The sequence below is a fragment of the Acanthochromis polyacanthus genome, chromosome 8 (assembly GCF_021347895.1).
Source record: "Acanthochromis polyacanthus isolate Apoly-LR-REF ecotype Palm Island chromosome 8, KAUST_Apoly_ChrSc, whole genome shotgun sequence".
NCBI classification, from domain to species: Eukaryota; Metazoa; Chordata; class Actinopteri; family Pomacentridae; genus Acanthochromis; species Acanthochromis polyacanthus.
The window spans coordinates 9,431,739-9,458,354 of NC_067120.1; the positions used below are offsets into that span (position 1 = coordinate 9,431,739).

General features: G+C 42.0%; 2 protein-coding genes across 5 annotated transcripts in view; one reads left to right on the forward strand and one right to left on the reverse strand.

Annotated features, from left to right (window-relative positions):
• iqsec3b (IQ motif and Sec7 domain ArfGEF 3b) overlaps positions 1 to 12,122 on the forward strand; it is a 36,358-nt gene extending 24,236 nt beyond the window's left edge. The window contains 9 exon segments of the mRNA XM_022191907.2: positions 2,490 to 2,656; positions 5,333 to 5,472; positions 5,646 to 5,777; positions 5,869 to 5,968; positions 7,301 to 7,459; positions 7,553 to 7,645; positions 8,211 to 8,257; positions 9,269 to 9,566; positions 9,569 to 12,122. Coding sequence (XP_022047599.2) covers positions 2,490 to 2,656; positions 5,333 to 5,472; positions 5,646 to 5,777; positions 5,869 to 5,968; positions 7,301 to 7,459; positions 7,553 to 7,645; positions 8,211 to 8,257; positions 9,269 to 9,566; positions 9,569 to 9,687 — 1,255 coding nt within the window. The 3' untranslated portion in view covers positions 9,688 to 12,122.
• A 598-nt stretch (positions 12,123 to 12,720) lies between these two features.
• Positions 12,721 to 26,616, reverse strand: part of ptprq (protein tyrosine phosphatase receptor type Q) — a 47,460-nt gene continuing 33,564 nt past the window's right edge. For all 4 annotated transcript variants that reach the window (XM_051951441.1, XM_051951442.1, XM_051951444.1 and 1 more), the window contains 19 exons: positions 26,278 to 26,464; positions 25,418 to 25,656; positions 25,175 to 25,244; positions 24,683 to 24,841; positions 24,188 to 24,452; positions 23,999 to 24,072; positions 23,779 to 23,878; positions 23,464 to 23,592; positions 22,152 to 22,196; positions 21,478 to 21,504; positions 21,204 to 21,285; positions 20,561 to 20,651; positions 20,309 to 20,385; positions 20,082 to 20,216; positions 19,785 to 19,913; positions 17,719 to 17,864; positions 17,458 to 17,593; positions 13,359 to 13,482; positions 12,721 to 13,279 (listed from right to left, as the gene is read on the reverse strand). In XM_051951441.1, the coding sequence (XP_051807401.1) occupies positions 13,242 to 13,279; positions 13,359 to 13,482; positions 17,458 to 17,593; positions 17,719 to 17,864; positions 19,785 to 19,913; positions 20,082 to 20,216; positions 20,309 to 20,385; positions 20,561 to 20,651; positions 21,204 to 21,285; positions 21,478 to 21,504; positions 22,152 to 22,196; positions 23,464 to 23,592; positions 23,779 to 23,878; positions 23,999 to 24,072; positions 24,188 to 24,452; positions 24,683 to 24,841; positions 25,175 to 25,244; positions 25,418 to 25,656; positions 26,278 to 26,464 (2,253 nt within the window). In that variant the 3' untranslated portion in view covers positions 12,721 to 13,241. The remainder of the gene's footprint in view (positions 13,280 to 13,358; positions 13,483 to 17,457; positions 17,594 to 17,718; positions 17,865 to 19,784; positions 19,914 to 20,081; positions 20,217 to 20,308; positions 20,386 to 20,560; positions 20,652 to 21,203; positions 21,286 to 21,477; positions 21,505 to 22,151; positions 22,197 to 23,463; positions 23,593 to 23,778; positions 23,879 to 23,998; positions 24,073 to 24,187; positions 24,453 to 24,682; positions 24,842 to 25,174; positions 25,245 to 25,417; positions 25,657 to 26,277; positions 26,465 to 26,616) is intronic.

Genomic DNA, 26,616 nt, shown 5'->3' on the forward strand with positions numbered 1-26,616 from the left:
AATCTGTTTTTTTTCCCCTAGCAAGAAATATTGAGGAAAGAGAGAAGAGAGGAGAAGGACCAGCCGTGACACTTCCTTCCTCTCTCTGATTCTGATTTGAGGGCCAATCAGAACACCCACCGCAGTCATCAGTTAATCACATCACACTCAATCATACACTCTGAGCCCCTGGGTGCAGATTATAAAGTCATCAGTGATCTGAGACCACACTCTCTGTCTGCGGCTGTGAGTATAGGTCAGAAACGAGCAAGCTTTATCGGGACAGCCAGACATCCGATGCCACATCTGTTACGTAACAGTTGTTATGTCATCTGTTTGAAGCGCGTTGTACTCTTGTTGAGAGTAGTTCCTTTATACGAAGTGGTATTTGTGCCAGCTGGCATGCAGCTTTCATATGCAGATATGAAGATAAGGGATCGGAAGCTAGTGTTTAAATAAACTGGTTACGTAAGATGGAGATCCGTGCTGGAAAATGTGTGAATGGAACACAAACACATGCCCATACCTACCTCTTCATTTATTCACTCAACTGTTCGCTCACTCATTGTAAAAATATGCACATATGCACTTACACATCCATGCACATGCCCATTTGCATAATTGCACTCACACTTACAGCAGATCTCGCCTTGCATTCGGTCTTTGATGAATTTGCCGCAGAATTACATCAAGTTGGCAAATCAGAGGCTCGTTTGTGTCTCTTTGTGCTTGTGTGTGTGTGTATGCGCATGTGCCTGTTATATCTGGCAGGATCTAGTCTCCTTCAAACAAAGGGATTGCTTCTGAACTGGGCTGGTCGACTGATATCATGTGAGCGTTCTGGCCTTAGATCTTGTGTGGAGTGGTGGGAAATGGCTTCCTGGTTACACAGGTCTCAGATGTGGCCTCTCGCTTGCATGTGCTCTGACAAGTGCATAGTCCTCTGGAGCAAAGCAGCCCTCTCCATGTCTGCATCCTGCCTGGCTGCAAAGATAAAAGCCTCCCACCACTGAATGGGCCAGTGTGTAAGTGTAAGTGACAGTAAGAAAGATAGGGAGGGAGCTGTGGGGGAAGGAGGGATGGAAGAGAGCATTTGTGAAGCCTGTGGGCAACAATGGGGCAAAGCAAGTCTAAATGCGGCATCTCTGGCTCCGAAGCAGATTGGGCAGCATCACCTCACCTAGGGCAGAACTATTTTGCGCTGTCAAATGTCTCTTCTGTCCTGTCAGTCTCGTTTATTGGAGACAGACTGGTGCTCAAATCTGAGTAGAGGCTACAATCAGTCAGATCATAAAGTAGCACAGCTGGTATGGTGAGATATCGGAAATAGAATCAATTTCAATTCCTCCGACTCACAGCGAGAATAAGAAACACTCGCCACGTTGCCTTATAACTTCATCAGTTTTTACTGATCTGCTCTCCCTGATGTAGTTATTGTGCCCAATTCAATTACCAAATCCCTGGATTCGTCCCCAATTCACTGTGGATATTTTGAAAGATTTTGAAAGAATGAAGAGAAAGTATGGGGACTTGTGAATGCCACTGAGGCCAATAACACACTTAGGGAGCCATCAATAAGTTGTGGTACATACAGGAGGATGCAGGGTTGTTGACTGGAAAAAAATCTGTATAAAAAAAGGAAAAGTTAGTTCTTAGTTTTTGCAAGGTATATGTGATGAACTGAGAGGAATTTCACATAATCTCAGAAGTCCTGCAGTTTCATAAGTCTTGTACTGCATTTATTTTACAAATTCTTTGAGTTGATGCTGCTATATGAAGGCACATTTTAGGTGCTGATTCTACGTCTGTCTGCGGGATTATACTAAATCTACCAAACTGAATTTCATGAAACCTGGTGGAGAGGTGGAGCATGAGCACAAGTAGAACCCATTAAGTTTTGGCGTGGATCCGGCTCACTTTCAGAGATTGCTAGATAGGGTGTTGGCAGTGCTGGAGGATGACCTTTTCAAGTGCTCTTCTAGTTTATTTTTCTGTTGCTGGGAAGGTGTCCCGCATTTTTCTGCACGCACTGAATAGCATTCTTACCAAACACTAATTAATAAAATGGTCTGTTTGGATTTGCTGCACAGTTGTTTGATGAAGCCAAACAATATGATTTGTCCAGGGTGCTTTAAATCCACAAATCTGCAATAATGCAGCCGTGATTTATTTATTTTTTTGTTATTCTAATTCAGACTTGTGGTAGCTTGCAAACACTATGCAGTATTATTTTGTTTGTGCTATGTTTCGTATCTTTGTATCCCGTGTTTATTACACCAGAGAAAAGATTTATGCTGTTATCAAAAGCAACAATACTCTGCTGCTGTTTGAATGATCACTGGGATTTCTGTGTTCTGATGGTTCTTTGTTGTGTCCTCTGCATCGCTGTTGTGCTTTAATATGTCATTGGAATGGCTAACAATCCTGAGATCCAGTGTTTAATGAATCACAGAGAGATGTTTGACCCAAATCGTGATATATGATTCTGTTTTCCTGCTTGTCCTCCACAGTCAGAGGTACTGTATGTGTAATCCTGATGTAGTGCAGCAGTTTCACAACCCAGACACCATCTTCATCCTGGCCTTTGCTGTGGTCCTCCTCAACACTGACATGTACTCGCCCAACATCAAACCCCAGCGCAAAATGGGCCTCGATGACTTCATACGCAATCTGAGAGGTTAGTATGTGCCTATATGATATGTGCGTGCATTTAAGTGTGCGTTTACAAGCTCTACACTGTGCTTTTGTCACTTTGTGGAGTTTGAACTGTCTCTCAGCCAGAGCTGGTATAATGAGTTAGACATGCTCCAGTATTCATTCCAAGTGTTTTATAAGAAGTTTGAACATACAGCAACCATATGCACACACACAGTTCAAACTTTCTACTGAGGATCATGAGGAGATTGTCTGGATCGATACGCCAGAAAGAATGATGAGGGAGACGGAAAAGAGAGCAGAAGGCAGGGGAAGGTAAAGTTTTACAACAAACACTCTCTTATCAACCTTACTTCAACCTCACTATCAGTCTTTTGAGTGACAGCCTCTTGAACTGAAGTAAATTACTCAAAGAAGCTGCAGTTGCCTGCCTCTGCTTTCCACCATCAAGAAAACCATCAGCAGTGCAGGAAGAGATTCCTGATATCCTTGACTCGGAGCTGTGCCCCGGAGACTGTGGCATCGGCCCATTTAATTGAGGCTCACTTAGCGTTAGATTTAACGATAGGATCTTTCGGTTTCCGGAAGCATCTCATCACCTGTGCTGAGCTCCCCAAAGCTTTCAACGGCATCTCCGTCCAGAGCGTCAACAGATACATATATTTACTGCAGCCGAAAAAAGAAAAGCAGTTTGACTTTTATTTGTTCCTTCAGTTAACCCTCAGAAGTCCAAAATCTGCTGTGGTTTTCAAAAAAAATGAGAAAGTAACACCATCAGTCAGAGGTGGAAATGGTAAAAACAGAAAGATTCTTTGGACAGACTAACCAAATGTGATATGTCATCAAAATGTCTTTAATCCACATGTGTAATTTCATTTTTTTCCCCCAAATTAAACTATTTGCAGTAGCAAGATTTTGTTAAATGCCAAAATATCTGTGCTTGTCTGCCAAATCCTGAAGCCATTAAGAACTCAGCTGCAACCAGTAGTTTTGTGACAAAAATGCAGACTTTTCATCTGAACTGGGCTGAACTGCAGGTTGTTTACACAGAGCAGAAAGAAGACAAGTCTGGAAACAAATGAAAAAATGTAAGCAGAAATATGTCTCTAGTATGTAGACTAATATTTTTTCCCCTAGTATTGGTAACACCTGTTGGCATTAGGGAAAACGTGTATTGATTTCTTTTCTAAGTGATTTATGGTGTTATAACTTCCTTATATTGCACAAAAGACACTTCTAGCTATAGCTTGTACTATTTTCAAAGTGGTGCAAGACTTTATATATAAACAAAAATGAGACAACAGTGAGTAGAAATGTGACCAAAAATGGCCAGAAACTACACGGAGTTAAGAGGCTTAACAGAAAAATCCACCACAAAACAAATTAATTTCATCAGTCCCCATGTTTTCATAATAATTCAAATAATACTCCACAACTCTGTGCTGCTTCTTCCTGATAATGGAACAACTAAAAAGACACAATAGCAGCACACATATTAGGATAAAAGCACACTTTGTGATTCACAGCTGCAAACCCTACAAAGAAATAAAACTAATTTGGCTGTAATATCTTAGATAAGAAATAATGGAAGCACACAGTCCGTCTCCAATTCAAATTATGAAGTTTATAGTCGACATAACCATTAGCTTCCTCTGTGGCTGTTGGTAATCTTTCCAGGAATCTGCACAGCAAAATGATTTAAGTCTGCGAACACTTTGAGAAGATAAATATCAATGGACTGACTCCAAAATGTGTCAAGTGATGATATCATGATTTTCAAGTCTATATTTTTTAATGCCCAGCTGAAGGAGCTATCTGTTGTTTGTGTTTCAAGTATTGACTTTACCGCGTGAAATCAATCGAACATCACAATGCGGATTCTGTTTTTAGGGGGATTTTCCTTTTAAAAGCTTCTCTGATCTTCTCTGATCTCCCCGTGTTATCTCTTTATGACCATTTGCTGATTTCTCCTCTTTGGTGATCTCATCCTTTGACTTTTACATATTGAGTCACGCACATTCTCTCAGCCCACATGGACTTGTCGCCCTTTGGAGTTTCTTTAGAACAGACATTAAAATTTAGATTCTCGACTTATATCTTACTTTTGAATATTTAAAACCATGTTTGTTTTTTACATCCATGCTTGCGAGCTCGTAGTCTCCGTCCTGGCAGCTTGAGCTGGCACCTTTCTCTACATTTCCACCACTGACTCACGATCAGAATGGCATGACACTGGAAAGTGTTACCTGTGAGCTCAGCTGACATTTACATTCATTCATTTGACAGCATTTTCCTCCAGAGGAATGTACGGATGTACCCTGCTGCGTGCTAACATAAGACATAAATAAATTAACAGCAGCAGCCTACTCATAAAAACATCACTCCATAGCACTACAGTGTGTCTTTTATACTGTTACATAAACATATAGCATATCATGCACTATTTGGCAGAAGGGGGTGGACAGATGAGGTCCTTACAAAATGTTCAACCATTCAGAACGTTTGAGTTGGACATTAAACGCTTGAGTTTCAGTTCCTGCATTATCTAGACAACTTTAAAAAAAAAAAAATGGTTGATTGATATTCATTAATTCAGATTTGATGCTCTGTTTCAAGCACCGTGACTGGAGCTTAGAGCAGAGCCACCTGTGGCTGTGATGACAACTCTCGCTTCATGTGACCCCTTGAATTCTGTCAGGTGTGGATGATGGAGCCGACATCCCCAGAGAGATGGTTGCTGGCATTTATGAGAGGATCCAGCAGAGAGAGCTGCGCTCAAATGAAGACCATGTGACATATGTGAGCCGTGTGGAGCAGTCTATCCTGGGCCTGAAAACTGTGAGTAATGTCTGTGTTTTTGTTCCAGTCATTCCCCCCTTTTTTCATTTGAGCAAGCTGTCTGTGCTTGTTTGTACAGTCTCCTTTCTCCCGTGTCATGCATTATTTTGGTGCAGTCTGTCCTCTGCTCGCTACTAGCTGTCATCTCCATCTCTTTAACCTCGTCTCTGCAGATCCTCGCTGTGCCCCACAGACGTCTGGTGTGCTGCTGTCGTCTGTTTGAGGTGCCTGATGCCAACAAACCTCACAAACAGAAACTGTCCCAGCTCCAGAGAGAGGTCTTCCTCTTCAATGACCTGCTGCTGGTAAGGAGTTACCACCACAATGATATACCAGTGTGAGTATAGGATCAGATGTGTGGCCAAATGCAGCTTGACCATGTTTGTGTGTCTCTAGATCCTCAAGTTGTGTCCTAAGAAGAAAAGCTCAGCCTCATACACCTTCTGCAAAGCTATGGGGCTCCTGGGAATGCAGTTTCACCTCTTCAGCAATGAATGTAAGATGCTATTTTACTCTGCAGCAATTTATTCCCTGCACAGTTCCACCCTTGTACTGGAAATTGCTGAGCCAGCCATCCACAACACTGTCCATCAATTCAGTGTCAGGACCCAGACTGAAAGGAACTGTCAAGGGGTCAACAGTGAGACGAAATTAACAGAATGTTGTCAAGTTGCAGCAGATATCTTTCAGGAAAGTTGCTTGGTGCCATGTATTTAATTATTCTTTTTGAAAGAAAGGTTATTGTATTTATTCATTTTACAAGCTCTTGCCTAAAGAACACTTTAATGTGACACTGCTGTATCTTTATTCACTCCTTTTAGTGGACTTCCTACATGAACATGATTGCTTTTTTTCTCTCTAGTTTTATGCTTTCAGTCTGCAGGCAGAAGTACGATCGTATGTTCTGGTCTTCCGTGCCAGTCAAACAGAATTCTGAAGGAAATATATCCTAACCTTCAAAAAACAACTTATCACTCGAAGGTTTCAGTGCAGTAAAAAGTAAATAAATACAATCCCACACGCTGTCAATCACTTCTCCTCCCGTTACTAACATGGTTTCAGTCCTAAGACCTTCATCGGAGAAGCAGCATGAACTTTCTTGATGGAGGTCTGAGGGATTCAGACACAGCTCAGTGACTTTACTGAAGGAGATGATAAGACTGAAGGCTTATGGGCAGGCAGGTAACACAACAGTTATTGCACAAGGGACTCAACAGGCTGCAAAATGACTGGGAGGGCTGGGATGTATGCATGGTGGACAAAGTGGGAACAGGTGTGTGAGTAGGTGGGATATCTAGAGAAAGCCTGAGGACATTTGGTGAACGGATGGAGAAAGACGTCAAGAGACTTTATTAGCAGTAAGAAAACACATATTAGTTGAGTCCCCATGATTAAGATTCAGAGAGGCTGAGTACAAGCAGCAAAGGTTTACAGGGCAATTTGCAATCAAAGTAGAGACAACTGCAGATAAAAAATTATGAATTTATAGAGCCATTTAATATGTGAGTTCTCTTTTCAGTTCAATTTACAAGTATTTGAACTGAAAATTCACAACAGGCATCATCTCAAGGCACCTCATGTAATAAGATGAAGACTTGACTATTGAAAAATAAATACGTTTACTTTAACTTTGGGTCACCAGTGTAAAGAATAAAATGTTTGCCTCGCTCATCTCAAGAGCTTCGGTTGTAGTGTTCAAGAGCCCATTAATCCAGTCAAGGATGAATTCTCGGTAGCAGTCTTTTTATGAAACAGGAACTGCAACAAAGCCGAAGCATTCCCATTTAAAGGACTTGCTTTTTCTCTTGCTTGGGTGTTTTATCAATAGACTATGCTCATGGTATCACCATGCTGAGCCCGTTTACCTCGGAGAAGAAGCAGCTGGTGAGTTTCTGTTCACCGAGCGGAGAAGAGCTCAGGAAGTTCGCCGAAGAGCTGAGAGAGGCCATCGCAGAGGTCAACGAGATGGAGCAGATACACATCCAGTGTAAGTAAAGGAGCACAACATCCTCTGCAAATGCAAACAAACACACACAGTGCTGCATGCAGCTGGTTGCAATCTTTCTTTCTTGCATTGCAGGGGAGTTGGAGAGGCAACAAGGCATCCAGCCACACGGCTTACACACCAACGGCGGTCAAGTGGACACGCACACCGGACACGGCTCCCCCTCAGGTGCTGGTTTGGCTCGTGCAGCGTACCACATCATGCATTAGTCATTACAATGCATACATTACTCTAGGGAATGTAGAAAATAGCACGGCTTCATTGAAATGAGGTGCATGGAAAAGCACACATTGAAATGGAAACCAGAAAACAAGAGTGGACGACGGTCAAAAGGGGTTAAACTGCTACTGTCACTTTGGTTATTAAAGAGAGAATGAGTTCCTTTTTATGCTGCAGCTTCCATTTCAGCTGCAAATGATCATTTTGTACCTTGTGCACAGGTTAAACCAACAAGTCACTGTTCGGATTCGTTTGTTTAATCAGCACAACAACTGACAAGTTCTGTTTTCATCAAAGTTTACATGCAGGACTGTTAGTGGTACCTGTGCACTCTGTTTGCACTACAAATAAGAGATATGCTCATCAAATTCTGGGCAAGAAGCAAATTAATGCTCCCCTTGAATTAATCCTCTAACTAAATGACATTCCCCCGTGTGTGTCTGTTTTTGACATTCTGTATATGAAGCTAATATCTGCCTGTTGACTTTCTAATGAAGCTATTTTTCCCCCACAGGCCAGCAGGATGCCTACGATAAAACCGGCAACAACAACACAGTGGAGGTGAGTGCCAAAGCTACTCTTGTCTCCCCCAGGTAAGTATCTGCATCTCCAGCGCTGTGGGTGTGGTTTTGTATGGGAGCGTGTGTGTGTGTGTCGGGGGGGTTAGATAGGGACTGTGCCTCGTCCTGAAAAGAAAGTGTGCTTTATGCTTTGCTTTAAAAGAGCTCCGCCTGAGGCACATCCCCACTATGCAGCCAAGGATACAAAGGCCGCTGAGAGGAGCTGCTGTAGTGGCGCTACAAACAGTCTCTTTCTGTGCCTCAAGAGTAGATCAGCAGCCACTCTACTCACTATACAACATCCCTTCTTTCATCAGCTGCTGCTTGCCAGCCTTACTGTATAAGCCATTGCAAGCCACCATAAGCCAGGCTGGTTCCTAGAATACCATCTACAAAGCCAGATAAGCTTGATACTGTTAACAGTCTGTGAGTGTGTGTGAGTGTGTGTGTGTGGGTGGCTGTGTGTCTGTAAACCAGCCCCTTCCTTTAACCAGGCATAGTGATAGAAGCTGTTCTTCTCCCCTATCCAGTTTTCTCTGTTTTATTCCTTTGCCCAATTATCTCTCCTCTCTTTCTCCTGCCTCTCAGTCAGCCCTTTAGAGTTGTAAACTATTGTGTTAGGGAGACACCACGCCCTCGGTGTCATCTCTCTCCTCTCCTGGCACCCCTTTAGCTTCTCATTCTCCCACTCATTGATCATGTCCCACACTCGCACACATAAAAATCGAAGCGTTCCCATCATAATTTCTGACCAAACTCTCTCGTTACCCCACAACCCCTTTTTCTCCTCCCGGGCTGGTGTGTGTAGACACATGATTGAGATAAATCATGTAAAGAGATGATAGAGAGAAAATGTAAGAGAGTGTGTGTGTGTGTGTTTTGCATGTGCTCACTCTGCACACTGCCTGCCTGCATGCCTGCATGCCCATGTGCGTAACACACCAGAGGGCTGCGTAGAGGCTGCGTTCAGGCTGGTAACTCCTCATGCGTTCTCTGACTGTTCCTAAACTAGGTGTCAATTCACAACAGGCTGCAGACCTATCAGCTGAGCCAGCCCAGCATTGAGTCCACGCCTCTGGCCCTGGCTGCACCTCCCGCCCTGCTCAGCCCCGTCCCAGCTGGAGAGCTCCGCCCAGAAACACTCATCCAGTGTCAGCAGATCGTCAAGGTGATCGTTGTGGACCAGAGTGGGCGAGGGCGGATGGAGGCCTTCCTCAGCCAAGGCCCGGCCACCCATCAGCTTATCCAGTCAGCCCTGTCGACGCCGGTCCGCATCCGAGAGGGGGACGGCCCCCAGCCCCCACTCCCGCCTCCCCTCCACCTTACAACCACCCTCACCAATTCTGTCCCCCTGACTCCCCCATGCCCCTTCACCACACCATGCCTCTCACCCGCAGGCGCAACTCCAGCGGCTCCCGAAGCATCGTTTGAGTCATCAGCTATTTTATGAACCCTGTGGGGTCAGATGCGGCCCTCACACGCAACAACACATACATGCTGGAGCACATTCGACTCACTTTGAATCGTAAGATAAAGGCAGTGCAAAAAAAAGAAACGAGAACATACTGTATGAGTTGAAGGAAAAGGACACCGGGAATCTATTCGGGTCTTGACAGAGCTGTGTTGTTTTTGGAGTAGCTTTGATGAAATTTCTGAACTTTTCTTCTTTCCTTTGTCTCCAACATGTCACCTGGTAGCTGATGTTGATGTCTGTCTAGATTTCACATTCTTCAAGGGTTATGGCAACTTTGCATTTCTAAATGTCACCTGTCCAGCAAATGTGTCCGTGAGCTTTGACTGTGAAATCAAGAGACGGTGTCAGAAAAGCAGCCCTGGCGTCCCTGAAAGGACACGAGATCACTTTAAATGCGAAGAACAAAATTACATTTTTTTGTTTTATTTGAGGATATTGATGTTGACGTCTTTCATTGGTCCAGGTTTCAGCATTTCATACCACACTCAGAGGGGAATCCTTTCAGCACAGCTAATCTAGCTTCTCTATACTACAATCATTTTATTTTCTCATCTCTGCATAATGTGAAGAAACAAGAGTACCAGCTTATTTGTTCCTTCATTTTCCAGGGAACAGATAGTCACGCATGAAGGAGAACGTGAAGAAAAAGATAAATGGCTCTCTACCATGTAATGTACAGTACAAGTGTAGCAAAGGGAGGATGCTGCTACCCGCTAAACTAACCTAAAACGATATCCTGACGACAATCATGTTTCTGTACTTCATTGTTGTGCTGAACTTGTGCGAGCAGATATGTTCACAGTAGTGTGTCAGAGCCCTGATTCTGGTGAGTTGTTCTCTCACAGAGCTCAGGAAAGAGTCTGCCGCACTGCAATATATAACACTGTAACTGCACCTCTGAGCTGCACTGAGAGCAGAGTGCTTGTGTACTGTGTGTTCAGTCTGCTTACTCACGGGCATCAGGGAGTCGGGCTGGTAATTCATCCAAGAGGAGGCTAACACAGACAGATGAAGCCTTTTCCTCTCCTGTACATTTACTCCTAATGGGTTATCTAGTGTGAATATTGGTGTTACCTTTGGATTTAGGCAATATTCCTGCCCAGAAAAACTCTCTTTATTTTTTAAGCTTTATTTTAAAAATGAAGTATAACTACTCCAAGGTCACCTCACAAAAGCATCCCTCCCCTCTCACCTATTATATTTTCCTTAAGCAATGAAAATATTATATAAGCAGAGATGCATTTCTGTACTGAATGTTAAATCAGGGGGAAAAACTGAAGATGTCTATGGAAATAATTATTGATTTCATCACCGTGTCGTCTGTCCAGTGTCGATGGTTTCGAGCTTGAGCCAGTTTGTACAGCACATCACGAGTCATCCGACCGAGACATACCGAACACGTCTTGTACCTTTTGCACCACAGAATATATTGGATATATTGTAAATAGATAATATAGATTTATTCTGAAAAAGTGATTGGTTTGCCCAGTGTGTGTATCTACGTATGTATTTGTACAGAGAAAAACTCTAGTTTAAAAGAAAAAAACGGATATTATAGTCATCATAGCGATTATTATTATTATTCACACGTAATATCAGCGGGTGTCCTAAATGCTACTGCTGTGAGAGATGGGAAACAGGCAGCTTTTATAGAATACACTCCAGTTACCATGGTAACAAACACTGAACATTATTACAGATCTGCATCCATCATTAAATTACCATATCATGTTATTACAGGATTATTAAGAGATGGCTGTGTCACCTGTTAAGGTGTGTAAAGGGCTATGCTGTATTGGTGAATACATACAGTGACTCCACCAGTTACGCGCACATACACACATGCAGTCACACACTGATATATCAACAAGCGCACACATGCTCACACGCCCACGCACTCTGATGTACACAAACACGCACATAGCTGCCAAAGCAACAACAAATTCAGCTTAAATTTACCTTAGAAACTGCTTGATTTCTCAAGTCAGCAGCCCCACTTTGTTTACTGTAAACTCTGACTGACTTGTGCTATACCGCATGATATTTTTTGTTCAGTTTTTTTTGTTGCTTTGTTTTCTTTTTGTTTACAGTACACGGGAGGAGTTTGATTCTGTGTTTGTATCATTATTGTCAGGGCATGTTGGGTTGATTGATGTCATTTTCTCCTCTCTCTGCTTCCCTCCTCCTCTTTCTGCCCTTACCCCCTGCTTTCTCCGTGGTTGTCATGGAGACGCACCAATCTGCATCCTCACTGTGGAGCACTGTCATTAATCTTTGCACCCTCACAATATTTCTAAAAAGGAGATTTCTTAAAGATCAACATGTTTACTAATGGAATTTCTAAATTTTTTCTGTTTGAAGAGAATGAAAGAATAAAGTAGTTTTTACTCTCGCTCCTGGACTGTCCGTCTGTGTGCATCAACCTCAATATCGCCTCCGCCTGTAGCTCTCTCCGTCTTTCTAATGAATGAATTTGCACCAGGTGTGCAAGGAGGATAGTGGAATGAGGGAGCTTATGGGAAATCAGTCTCTGCTGGTGCTCCTGTGTCATCCCAGCACACTGGGCCTGAACTCATTCATTAGCAGACATGGTTGGCCCCAAAGCAATACTGAATCCGACTTGTCACATCTTTGTGTTGCAGTGAATCCGCATACGTGTGTGTCTGCGTGATTTCGAGGACATAATATTCACTGGGAGTCTCATTCCATATTCTGTAGACTCATTTGTTTTTGACTGGGCCTTTACTTGATGGCTGCGGGGGAAGGAGAGAAGAGCGCACAACCGCAACCGTGGACACCTCAGCTACGTGGAAGGCATCTTAACCATTAGGCTAATATAGCACTCTCTTATTCTGTCCTCCAAAGACAAGACTAGCAAACATGGTAATTTGTAATTTTCTATTGCAATATCAAAAACGACTACATGTGACGACTGTGGCTCTAATGCGAAAGGCCTCCAGTGTTTTCTCCTGTGAAGTTTCAAGGCCAGAAAAAATGCAAGTTACTTTTATTTTTGCAAATCACTCTTGAGAAAGGATAAACAACACCTCGACACAGACAGAGCTACAAAGAGACTTGAAAAACAACAACAATACCATTTTGGCTGAATAAATTATCTTACAAAAAGGTAGATGATATCAACATAATAAAATAATTACAGTGAAATCAATTTGTGCAAAGTACCTGCAGGCTTACAGATGCGATAGCGCTCTCACAATCAGCTCACCCCTTTCTCTCTTACCCCTGTTTCTCTCACTTTCTGTTTCTCTTACCATCTCCAGAAACAAGTGGACAAGAGGTGCAGGAAGGAGAGGACTGTGCTGAGAAGTAGGTTTGAAGTGGAGCAACAAAGTCTTAGTTGTTCAGTTCAGACTGTGATGTTCACCTCCCGTTCCTCCACCTTCATCCTCTAACTCTGATTGGTGGAGATGGTTCTGTTTAGGGTTAGTGCACAGGTCATGTGCCAATGACCCCGAAAAAATACTCCCAGGTACAGGCATACCTCAGATCTTCACATAGTGGTCTCCTCCCATTCCAGTTCAACATCACCTGCAGACCAGCAAATGAGTGGTGTGAGCACTATGCTGCAGACTGTCTATGTGTTTGTGTGTGTTTACATGTTGTTTACCTTCCATGGCATCCAGGGAGTCCATCTTTTCCAGAGCAGAATAGCTCACAAACCAAATGGATTGGCTGTTGCCTTTATTGTTTAGCAGCTCCTGCGTACTTTGGTGCAGGAAGATGTACTGAGCCTGACAACACACAGATACTGCACTTTTAGATTGTGTTAATCTCACACTGATGAAGAAAACCTTTTGCTACAGATACCGTCTAGTGTCACTCCTTCACTCCATTTCCCACAGTTATCCACAATTCTTTTGTCTTTTGTTACTGTCTGTCAAACCTGCCTCTTACCTTTTGTAGTCGCACCTTTTGTTGTCTGCCAGGCCTCTTGATTCAATTATCTTTTGTTCTTTGTTGTATTACCCTCCGTTACTGATTAGCAACCATATGCAAATGAAGCACTATTCACCCTTGTATTTACATACGCCTACTTCCTACCCTCTGACCCACAATCTGACCATCCCTATAAAACGTAGACTCTGAAAATGTCCTGGGCTGGCTTACATTCAGACTCATGCTCTGTGTTGGTAAGCCCGCCGTATGCCAGAATACCAATAAACACCCCACTACAGCAAACTTCGAAGGACTCAGGGTGAAATTTCTTCAACAAGACTGAACCTATAGTGATATAAACAACAGAATTCTCTTGACAAAACAGCAGAAAAAGCACATATAGTGTAAACTGTCAAGACTTTTTAAAACATTATCATTTAAGAAGTCAAACATCAACTTAACTGTGATGAGTAAAATGTATTTTGCTGTATGTGCTCCATGATAATGATCGTGCCTAATTCATTCAATGAAAAGTTGCTCTCCTTGTGAATACACACAGACAGTTCCCCATGTTTTTTTTTGTTGTTTGTTTTGTTACATTTATTTTTTATTGTTTTGGTTCTGCGACCTCATTAGAGTCCTTCCCAGGCTGAATCAGCCAACTTCCTGAACATGAACAACATAATTTACTGAGATGTCCTGCGGCATAGAGACAAACCCAAAATAATTCACATGTGAAATTTTGATTTATAGTGAATTTTCATTTAACATTACTGTTTCTTCTTGTTTCTTCCATAAACAAGTGAAAAAAAGAAGGCAAGACATTGTGTTAGAGTTGCTAACTATAAATTTAAAGCACGTCTGTGGTTTTTAATGTTTTTTTTTTTATGAAAGGTATCATGTCTAAAAATACTCATTCTCAGTAATTAGTGCCAAAGCCTTCCTTTGCCACCACAGTAATCAAATGGTTCTTAAAGGCGCAAACAGGCTTTTCACATGTCTCTGCTGGGATTTTGGACCACTTTTCTACTACGACGATCTGCAGGTCTTTGGGGTTGAAATGCTTCTTTCCATTACATTCTTGATGGGATTCAGGTCTGAACTCTGGCTGGACTCCAAAATGTTTCCTTTTATCCTTGTCTTGACCACTTTGGCTCTATGTTTCAGGTTATTGTCTTGTTGGACATTGTCCAAGGTTTTGGCTGATTGCCTTAGGTTTTCCTTTAGAATCTTAATGTCCTCTTGATGCCGTTTATTTTCATAAGGTTCCCTGTCCCATCGGCTGATATAAACACACAAAGTAGTATATTTCCAGAAAACATTCTGGGATGGTGTTCTTGGGGTGGAATGATTCTCCTTTCTTTTAGCATACAAAAGCCTCGTCTCTGAATCCAAACAATTCCATTCTCATTTCATCCCACCCAAGAACTGATGACCAAAAGCTTTTTATTCGTGTAGGGGAGCTTTTCAAGGGAGAAGTGAACTGTGTGTCTGTCTTAATGGAGTTTTCTGGTCGTCGTTCACAAATACCAGCATTGTGCAGTGTCTGCTGCAATGTGTATTTGAAATACTGTTACCAGAATTGCAAAGATTTACCAGCCGTGGTAGTTCAGCTGGAATTCCTCTTGGCCTCTCACATGACCATTCTTGCCAGGGGAGGAGTCACATTTGGATCCTGAGTGTGCCCTTTTAGATTTTTTACACTGCAGAACTGTTTGTGCTTTCTGAATATGCTTTCCACTGGCAGTTGACAATATTTGGATATGGCTTTAGAGCCTTTCACTGTCCTGTGAGAAGCCAGAATGTGCCGTTCTCTCTCAGAGATGGATCAACAGTTGTCAATTTATAGTGTGTTAAAATCCCCTAGAACATGGTAGAAATTACCAGGACCATTTAGAATAGGATAGAAGCTGCATTTTTTTGGAAAGGAAACAATAATTTGGAGGGCTATGAATAATTTGGAAAAGTTTAATTCTAAAAGTCATTTTCAGTAAAAGGGGGCTGCACAGTGGCTTGGTGGTTAGCACTTAGCACTTTCGCCTTGCAGCTAGAAGAGCCCCCACCTTCCCGGGATCTTTCTGCATGGAGTTTGCATGTTCTCCCTGTGCATGCTTGGGTTTTCTCCAGGTGTTCCCACTTCCTCCCACAGTCCAAAAACATCCATCCATCCTCTATACACCACTTAATCCTTGTTAGGGTCACGGGGGGCCTGGAGTCTATCCCATCCGACTCTGGGTGAAGGGACACCCTGGACAGGTCACCAATCTATCACAGGGCTACATATAGAGACAAACAATCACACTCGCATTCACAACTACGGACATCAATTAACCTCAGCATGTTTTTGGGCTGTGGGAGGAAGCCAAAATACTCAGAGAAAATCCACGCATGCACAGGGAGAACATATAAACTCCATGCAGAAAGATCCCAGGAAGGCCAGGACGCAATCCAGGGATCTTCTAGCTGCAAAGCTAAAGTGCAAATTGGTAACTCTAAATTGTCCATGGTTGTGAATGTGAGTGATTGATTGTACGTATAGCCCTGTGATAGACTGGTGACCTGTCCATGGTGTCCCCTGCCTTCACCCAAGTCAGATGAGATAGACTCCAGCCCCCCGCTGTGACCCTAATGAGGATTAAGTGGCGTATAGATAATAGATGGATGGATTATCAGTAAAAGCGTATTTAAAAAACAAATAGCTCAGATCAATTAACACAATGTCTTACCCTCTTTCATCACATGCTTATGTCATTACCAGCCAAAAAAAACCTACTAGTCAAATAATACACTATAAATAACAATCTGGCTATGAGTAATTCTGGGATTAACTGCATGACATACTGTAGCATATGAAGGCTGATTTTAAGGCAAATGAACCGTGTGTGCTTCTCTCTGCCTGCATCTCATTCCTTCACAGTTTATTGATGTTATCTGGTGATGTGGAGATAAAAGTTTTACACATCATTGCAGCACACAGCAGGAGCAGTCTGACTACATGACAGGGTTAAATACATCCCTAATTCAACTCAATTATCAGGGGAATCTTTTCTTTGGAAGCTAAAAACAGAAGTCAGCACATCTGAAATTCTACTTCTAATTGTCATTAATAGTCATTCTACTTAATAATAGAAAGTACGGCTGGAAAGTGGGATGAAGTAGCTACGTCAGATGTGATGGACTTCAAGAATAACTTCAACGATTTTTTTTGTAGTCACTAATGAATAAGTGGCTCAGAAAACACGGTTAACCCACTCCCGTGTTTAACGCTGCTTGAAAAGGCACTCTGCTCTAGTATCTCAGCAATGACGTTTCCGAGTTGATAAAATAATTGATCTGAATGATTGTCTCTTGCATTATACTAATAGCTGGCATGGCCTAAAGAATCACGCTCTCACACAGAAACCGCAGGCTCAAAGCTCACTGCCAAAACATGAGCACGTAGAAATGGGCAGAACATCTAGAAATAATAAAACACAGATACAGAGAAGAGGCGCTCTGCAGTAGATACGTAAATAGGCACCGAGGTAATTTTAAGGATAGATTCATGCTGTTTCAAGAGGGGAATCCTGCTCAGCACTTGCCTTTAATCCACTGCCAGATCATTCCTTTTGTCGATACAAAATTTTTTCTAAATATTTTCAGATGGGAATGGGATCACAGCAGGGCATGAAGTGAAAAGTAGGACAACTACACTGGTATTGATGGGTCTTTGATGATTCTTAAGTGCATTGGAACAACTTAAGATAAAAATACAGTTCTGCCTTTTGTTTATTCTCTCTCTCTCTAGGTTACACAAAAATAAAATGTGCTGATATTTCACATCAACTCACCAGATTCTGCACCATACACATCCTCTCCCTGCGCAGTTCAGCCACCAGCCCGTAAATATCCACAAATTCGTGGTCTCTGACGTGCTGAATGAGGTGATCGAGGGCGATGAACACACCCGTCCTTCCTACACCGGCACTGAGGAAACAACAAGAGAGCAAGCACATTCATAAGAGAGCCATTCATGACTGTTATTAGTTAACAGAAGAAAGAGGTCAGTGCTTTCATTTGTAGGGATATCACTATAATTCATGCACTGTTACCTGCAGTGGACCACTATAGTGGTGTTTTCGTGCCTGTGCGCTCGGACAGCTTTGACGAACTTAATGAGTGTGCTGCAAGAATCTGGTACTCCATGCTCAGGCCACGATGTGTAGTTAAAGTGGCGGACCAAAATGTACTGTCCATGCTGCAGGGAAGCGTTTACACAGGACAGGAGGTTAGGTTTCATTCTGGTGGATACATGTGCTGATATTTGACATTTTTTGTTCACACTGGATGACATGTTTCTTCACTAAAACATGGGCACTGCGGTTTATTTTCACTCAGTCCCAAATTATCCTGCCGCAGGTGGTGAAATGCATCACAAGAAAAAGAGAGAAAAACTTCCTGAGGTGTGCTCAATTGAATCTCCACATTGTCATGTTTTTCTGGCTTTTACTGCATCAGACCCTGCTGAAAATTGCATCAGTGACTTAAATGCAGCCATTTCTCCTTGAATACAGTAGTAGATCTGCAGGAGACTGAAACACTAAATGGTGTAAAGCAAAACTGGGAGCTTTCTATCTCTCGTGGTACGAGTGTTTATAGATGTACAAACATGGACTGTCTGCATCACATTTGCCTCACTTAATCGGTAAATAAATCCTGGATCTCTATTTCACACTAGAGCCAGACTTACTCAAATGAAGCCATTTCTTTGCTGCTCGCCCTTTATGACTCATGATTTTTTGGCAGTAAAACAGATGAGATTAGATATTAAATGAGTTTTTCATCTTCAGCTACATTTGCGGAAGCAGTTAAGCGTTATGCTGAATCCCAGTCAGTCTCTGTTTAAACAGAGTTGTACACGACATGTGCACACAGCTTATCCCACCACAGCTAGCGTCGGCTGTCAAACCAGACGCCTGTCTCGTCTCTCTATCAGCTTAACTTTTCAAACATCTCACATCATTCTGGGACCTTCAGTGCTGAATATTGCTAATTCATCAGTTACAGCTGTCCTTACCAGCTTTAAAGGTGCTTTAGTTGTAAGAAATGCCACCTTGATCCAGGGTCTTCTAATAATATGCATCCAGACTCTGACATTCCCTTCTTTTCAAATGCATTTCAAAAAGCTCTGAAAAGCAGCTTTCTGTTCATACATCTGACAGTCATCTTTTTCGTCTGGATTCTGGACTGGTTACACTGAAACTACGCTCACTAAAACTTGATAACCTTCTGCTTTTAACAACATAGTTCATTGTCTAGAAATGTAGTTGATGATCATTATTAAAAGATCAAACTAAAGACTGCTCATCTGCTGTGAAAAATAGAATGGAACATAACTACTGCTTCTAACTTCTGATAAAAACTGAAATGCTAATTGGCCAGAACCCACATAAACAGCAGTCTGACCAGTTAATATTAAATGAGTGAGTGATGGTCTGACAACCAAGAATCTAAGTGTATCTTTTGACTGAACTCTCTCCTTTGAGCAGAACATTAAAGACATCAAATACAGGATATAATTTAAAAAATATATGTTTTACATGTTTGTTTCCTCCAAACTGGTAGTATCAAAAGTCTTTAAATTCATTTTAACCTGGGCGACCCAGTAGTTGAATAATGGATAAATGCCACATGGTCACATTTCCCTTGAACAGCAGATCCTCTGTTTAAATCCCAGCTGGGGATCATTTGCTGTGTGTAATTCTTCTTTTCAAATCTACATTATCCTTCTCTTCACTGTCCCTTAGGGGAAAAAATGCCATTTTTAAAAAATATGATCTTTCTTTAGGACTTTCTTATCTTTGCCTAAATAATGCCAAACAAGCACACCACGAACGAAAAACTGGAACAATACATTTTACTGTGCATTTTTAAATCCATTAGATTTTCCCATAAATTTGTCATTATAGGAATTTCTATTAATATTATAATGATAACTCTCTAATTAGTAAAGAATTAATAATGTCTGTTTTTTTTAGCCAATTTTGAGACAGCATGCACATTTACAGTCCACGTGTTGTGTGTGTGTGTGTGTGTGTGTGTGTGTGTGTGTGTGTGTGTGTGTGTGTGTGTGTGTGTGTGTGTGTGTTGTGATTATGAGAGAATTTCAGCTCAGTACCTTTTCTACTTTCAGGGTTCTGACAGTCCAGTCAGGAAGGACTTCCTCTGACACTTTTGAGATGAGAATGTCACTAAACACTGTCATCAGCTTGTTGTCGTCGTCTGGCCAGTACTGGTGACACCGGCTCTAAAATGTCACACACACGCACGCACACATGCACAGATAAACACAAACATACATCAGATCTTCAGAGCAGACATAACTCTCCTGGGAATGAAGCCCAAAATGGAGCCAGTTCTCTGAATGCTGATATTAGTGGCGTTTCATAACAGTGTCAAATCTCTCATGACGCACTCTGCCTTTCTCGTAACAGTGCGTGAGCATGGCGATGGTGCGGGTTCCTGTTTCCCAGATCATCCTCCAAAAGTCAGCCACGGTGCCGGGCAGAGGACCCTGGGTGGCGATGAACTCATTAGGACACAAGTAGCCCTAAAGAAACACAGAAAGACACAGGGAGGCATGTTAAAACTTAAAAATCTATCAGACAGAATCAGGATTCTCGTTTAGAAACTGGTACTCACTGAGACAAAGCTGGCGTTGATGTAGTCTGAGCCCGCAGTGCCTGGTTCTGACAGCAGTTTCACTCTGTTGTTATTGTCTGGACACAGAACAGTGAGAAGAATGCAGTTTAAATGTAGGAAATGCAGCTGCGATTAAACCGTGTTATGGTGAAATCCATTTACAGTGTAGAACGGAGCTGCAACACAGACCCAATTTGGGCATACTGTAAGCATTGCAGGCCTGAAAAGCTAATTTTTAGTCTGATCACATACAAGGTTTGATGTTGGGGAAGCGATTCTTGGATTTGTTCCAGGGTAGGTCAGCGTCTGTGGTGGCCAGGTCCTGCAGCAGTTTTGGGAGCTCCTGGAGGGATACATTTGAACACATCAGTATTCACTAAAACATGTGTGCATAAAGCTAAAGGTCAAGGATGCTCTTAATAATTACAAAGGAAAAATTATGAACTTGGAGTGGAAGAAAAAGCAAAAATATATATTCTTTTAACTTGTCTTCTACTGGTAAGCTTAAAATTAAAAGGTATTAATCTCTATTCTTTTGACTTTGAAAATATTAAACGTCAGAGTTCTTCTGAGGTTTCTGAAGCGTGTTTGGTTCTAACATGGCTGCAGTACAGTGGCACACAGTTTTGTTATGACTATATACTGCGCCAACGGTCACGGTTTACATTAATATTTGCAGCTTCTTGTATTATTTTATCCACAAACATCCGATAGTATTTTATACCTCCCACTTCTGCAGCAACAAGAATAAAGCTGGCGTTGATTTTGTCTACCAGCGACAGCCAATCCTTCACACTCCAGTTTTTGTTTTTTTTTTATAAATTTAAGACAATTTCTATTCATATATTTATGCTGTATGGGTTTGATTAGGTCCAGGCTGTAGGCAAACACTTACAGCAAACTCCTCCTGAAACTTGGCATTGTCATTGGCACACAGATCCTCTACGTGCTGCAGGAAAGACTTCTTGTTGACAGGCCTGTCAGTGAAGGCAGGAGAGAAATGCACTGAATGTGAGTAACAGAGAGATGTGCAATAACGCCACAACAGTATGCTATTTTTTTGTGCATACTTATTCTAGGTTACAAGCAATACTGAGCAGCACAGAACACGCTGATTTATGCTTCAGCTTCTGCGTGCATATTCGCATTATTTATACAGGGCGACTTACTTGAGCGATTTCCTGTAGCTGAGCAGCCTGGACAAAAATAGACAGCAGATATCAACCCAAAATAAACAAATTAACTCAATAATCACAGCTCACATTGTGTTATTTCTGTCCATGACAGCTTAACTGATCCTCACTGCTGAAAATGCATGGCGAAGTGTGTTTAAGCAAAGGAGGTTTAATCACTTTGTGATCGAATCCACTTTGATTAAACACAAAGACTTTGATGTTTCATTCTAAAGGAATATGTGAACATCACGTGCATCGATAGCATGAGTCTGTTCCCCTGTGAAAGACGCTTCTCTGCAGCACTGCGACTTGTAGCTTTGCAGATCTCAAGCTATCGATAAAGCTTACCATTTGTGCCCTCTAAGCTTTCTAAGCAATTTCGAGATAGTGAGTGGGTAAACAAATTAAAATGGTGTTAAGAAGAGGAGCATCAGAAAAGCTCTGCAATCCCTGCCAGTTATGGAGGAAAAGGAGCCGGCTGTAGGTAAAATGTTGATCTCACTGATTCATTCAACCATCAGCCTCCACTAATAGTTTAATAAACAGCACAGATGGATGATTTAACTTGAGCCTTATTCGGTAACATACACATACAGTGGTGATAAGGGGAGTAGAACAAACAAACACAGCAAAATGTGCCACACACACATGCTAAAAACCAAACTTACTGGATGACATAAATCTCTTTCCGTTTAAAGAAGAAGGAAGAATACCTGGTGGGAGAAAAGTGCTCAGTGAGAGAAAAACAAAGCCCAAGCGAGTAAATGCAAGCGTCTGCATGGAAGGAAAGTTTTTCAGTGACAAGAAAAAGCGTGTTTTTTTTTTTTTTATACATGAAGTGTGAGAAAGTTTGTGTTTATACAGATCTTATGTCATTGTGGAAGGTAGGAAGTGATTCAGGTCAAAACAAAGCAGAGACGACAACTTATGCTGCCCTAATGACCGCAGTTTGAGCTCAGGAGACATGCACATTTTGGTTCATATTGTTGCTCTTGTGCTTGACAGATTTAAACAGCAGACAGCAAACTATCCCCAGGAACTGCATCTTTTATTGGAAATAACTAAACAGTTCCTGCATATGAAGGAAGGTCATTCTGAAAGGTTAATTAGACAGATAAGTCTAGTATTTAGTGTACTTTTACATAGAATAAATATGAGACAAAACTTTTTTTTTTTCTTTTCTCATGTGAGTTTCATGTTTTTAATGTTTCAATTCGTTCAGTTCCTCTTGAAGTACTGCTGTGGAAGCTGTTGTTCAGACCCTGCGGATCAATTTGGGTTTCAGTGCCTGAAATCTGTGATTAGTGGACAACCTGTCCAACATATGGGCACAAGAATCTGTTGATAAACCACATTTAAACTCGTCTCTCTGCACTGAAAGTTATCTTTAAAAAAAACAAACAAAAAAACATACCGCTCACACTAAAAGCTCCTCTTTCCTGCCATTTCTCCCCTTATCTGAACCAACAGTGACCTTGATACACCATAAGTTAAACTAAACTCCACTCTGTTTCTCACCTGATGCAAAATTGTGGGCCGTGAAGACAGAACAGCTTGCAGCACTTACTGTCTGTGCACTTGTTTGTGCCAAACAAGAAGAAGGAAAAAAAGAAGAGAAACTAGATGCTAAATTTGTAGGAGAGGATGGTTGGAGAAAAGCAGACAGGATAACTTGTCTGTTCTGCAGAGAACTGAAGATAAATTATAAAGTCACAATGGTGCTGTGTTGTGTCTTGGTGCTGCTGCTTCTATTTTTTGCACAAACTCTACAACAGTGGAAGATTTTATGCTGACAGGAGCGCACATCAAGTACACTGCAGCAAAGAGATTTTTGTCTCGTTGACTTAGATTTAAAATCTTATTTGGAGCAGCTAAATCAAGCCTGAAGTCATGTAGTGTGCACCCTGCTTTAGCTGCCAAAAGTGCGTGCGTTATATTTGGCAAAGTGATGCTTTTAGATTAAAACGAACACAGACTTACCGGTTGAGTTTTTCTTGTTTCAGCTCCAGATCTGCTACAGCGATCAGCTGATCCAGCTTACACTTAGTCTCTATGATCTCCGCCTCTCTGGGTGAATAAGTCCCACCCTCCTTCTTATGCCGATGGAGCCTGACGTCAAAAAAAACAAAAAAAACAAACAAACTGTTAAATTAGAACAGCAAATATAGAATGAAAATGTAGGAAAATATTCACAGCCAACAGTCATATTTATACAGGAATTTGTATACAGCATGATCTGCTAAATTTGGTAAGAACATAAAAATGTTGCCAAATAAATGAATGTTGCAATCTTACCTGACTGAGCAATAGATGAGGAGGATAATCAACACAGCCAAGAAGAAGGACAGCAATACGCCCATAATAATCTGCTCATCTCTGGTCAACATCCCATCCACTACACAGAGAGGAAGAGGTTGAACATTAAATAAAACCAACAGAGAAGGTTATACGATAAAGGTTGTGTTTCCCATTTTTTCGGTGTAGAGTAATGCAGAGTCATCCCTTGTAATATTACCTGAAGTTTTGACAAGCTCCGAGTATTCAGAGTCTGTGTGTTGGCCATTAATGTTAGTGGCTCTGAACTTAAACCTGTTAATACAAAAAAAGAAAACATAGTTCAGATTCAATGTTAGATTTTTGAAAAATGAACACATACAACAGTTGTTAAGATGTTGTCTGGTTGAGTGTGTATGTGTGCACTCACACATAGAAAACATTCGACTTCAAAGGTCCATTGCAGAAGTAATCAGTGTTGTTCTCCTGCATGCAGTCATCATTTTTTCCGATCACATAGGTCTCTTCTTTTCTTTTATATTCTGTACTTTGGTTGCTCCCCATCATTGATCGGCTCTCTCCAGCCCTGTTCCCCGAAGGACATAGCGGGTTGGGGAACCCCGCATCAGTCAGGTAAGGGGCAGGCCGAGCAAAGAATGCCGTCTTCCAGTTGGTTAGGTCCTGCATATCCTTCACTGTGACAGGAAGGAAGTTAGAGAGGAAAGGAATTGCAGAGGGACTGAGTCACATTTCTGCTGACGTTAAGCCCTCCGGCTTTTGCTTACATTTTGTTTTTTGTGAGCTTAGGACAAAGTGACGTACTGTAAAACATGATTCCACTCGAGGCTTATAACACAAAAAAAGACCAAGACCCAAGTGCATTCAACTAAAAGTGATGGCTGTCAATGTTTTTTAAGAGTCATACCCGATGACTCGGCCACGATGACCTGAATTTTTTTGATTGGTCCATTGTCGTCACTATAGAAACAGGCAGGCATGCGGATGGCGATACTCCTGTGGGTTACCATGGCAACCCCTCCACGGCCCATGACTGCCTGGGGTGTTTGGGTTGGCTTGGATGGGGCTGGAACACACCCGCATGTCACACATAGGAGGAGACACACACACAGGAACACACACAGAGGTTGTCAGGTGAGCACAGTGTGTGTGAAGATGCTGTTACATTTACACATAAAACACATCTGAATAATAGTAAAATCGGCCCTCTGCATTCTCAACTCCCCTATAATAACAGCGCTCAGTTACATTTGCTGTGTCAGAACAAGCCTCCATACTGAGAAAAAAAAACCTATGCAGTGGCAGTTGTCTGTCTCACACCATCCTACATCGTTTCAACAAGAAAGAGAGAAACACTCTTGAGCGATGCAGAGCCCAGACAAGAAAGAAGGGCTTGTACCTTTGATCCCTGTAGTTATGTGGACACGTGGGCTTGGAGGGCTTGTGCCGGCCCCGTTCCTTGCTGAAATCTACAGAGAAATACAAAAAAAAAAAAAAAAAGAGTCCGGGAACACAGCAGACAGAGGACAGAGAGAACAACACATTTTTAGAGTTCAGAGCACTGAAAAGGCTGACAGCTCATCCGTTAGAGCTCCAGATGTGCGATCAAGAAATGTTTGCATCATACGTGTGTGTTCTTCACCTGTATGCTGTAGTTGTGTCCTCCCTTTAGGCCTTCTATGACCGCCGCCACCGTGTTATTCTCTCCTGGAGTGATAGTGACGCTGATGTTCTTGACCAGCCGATCTTTCTCGTACACGTACACAAAGTAGGCAGTGATGTTACCATTGGGCGCCTCAGGGGGGCTGAAGGTCACCTTTACACGGTTTACTTCCTCTGGGACTGCTGAGACGGTCACATTCTTGGGAGGGTCTTTGGGTTCTGAGGACAGAGTGAGGATAATGCAGCAGTTAGAATGTTGTATTCACAGGTGAGAGCAGCTGATGTACAGAGTGTCCCAAATAATCTGACATCATTTCGCAGGCCAATAATTTTGGCAATTCTCATTGAAATAACCTCAGATTTTCACAGACTGTATAGAAACAGATCAAGATTTTATATTTAATGTTTTATTTTGTTCTGTTTTCATGCTGTTCACTCCCAAAGAGAAGTCGTTTTTCATCTTGGAATCTGCTCACACACAGTCACCCAAGACTGTGCAGTGTGCCTTCAATGCAAAAATTTGGAAACACTTCACCAGCTGAAACAAATTTGGACTTGGTACCAAAAATTTAAAGAGGAAGGCTGCTTATGCAGGGCTAAAGGATCTGGTAGACCATCATTAACATCAGCATATTCTAAGATTCAAAATGACTTCTCTTTGGGAGTGAACAGCATGGCTCAACCTGAAAACAGAACAAAAATCAAACATTAAATATAAAATCTTGATCTAATTCTATACATTCTGTGAAAATTCGAGGTTATTTCAACAAGAATTGCCAAAATTATTGGCCTGCGAAATGATGTAAATTTTTTGGGACACCCTGTACTACTAGAACTTACCTTCCTCCAGGGTTTGGAAGTCAAGCGGCCCGATGGCCTTCCCATCTCTAGCGGCGTGCTCCAATGCACCCGTGAAGGCAGTGACAGTCACAACGTAACGAGTGAAAGCCATCAGGTCAGTCACGACGACAGTCCTCAACTCTCCAGGAGCCCGCACTTTAGAGATGTTCATAGCAGGGCCATCAACCTGAAACAACAGCAGAGTTCATGGACACATTAATATCATATTAGATCCATTTAATACACCACATGATAATCTGCCCTTTAAGCTGCTACTGCTGTTTTATAACCCTAACTAACATGTTGCTTTCTTCTAAGAGCGTCTGTGTTTTCCACTTC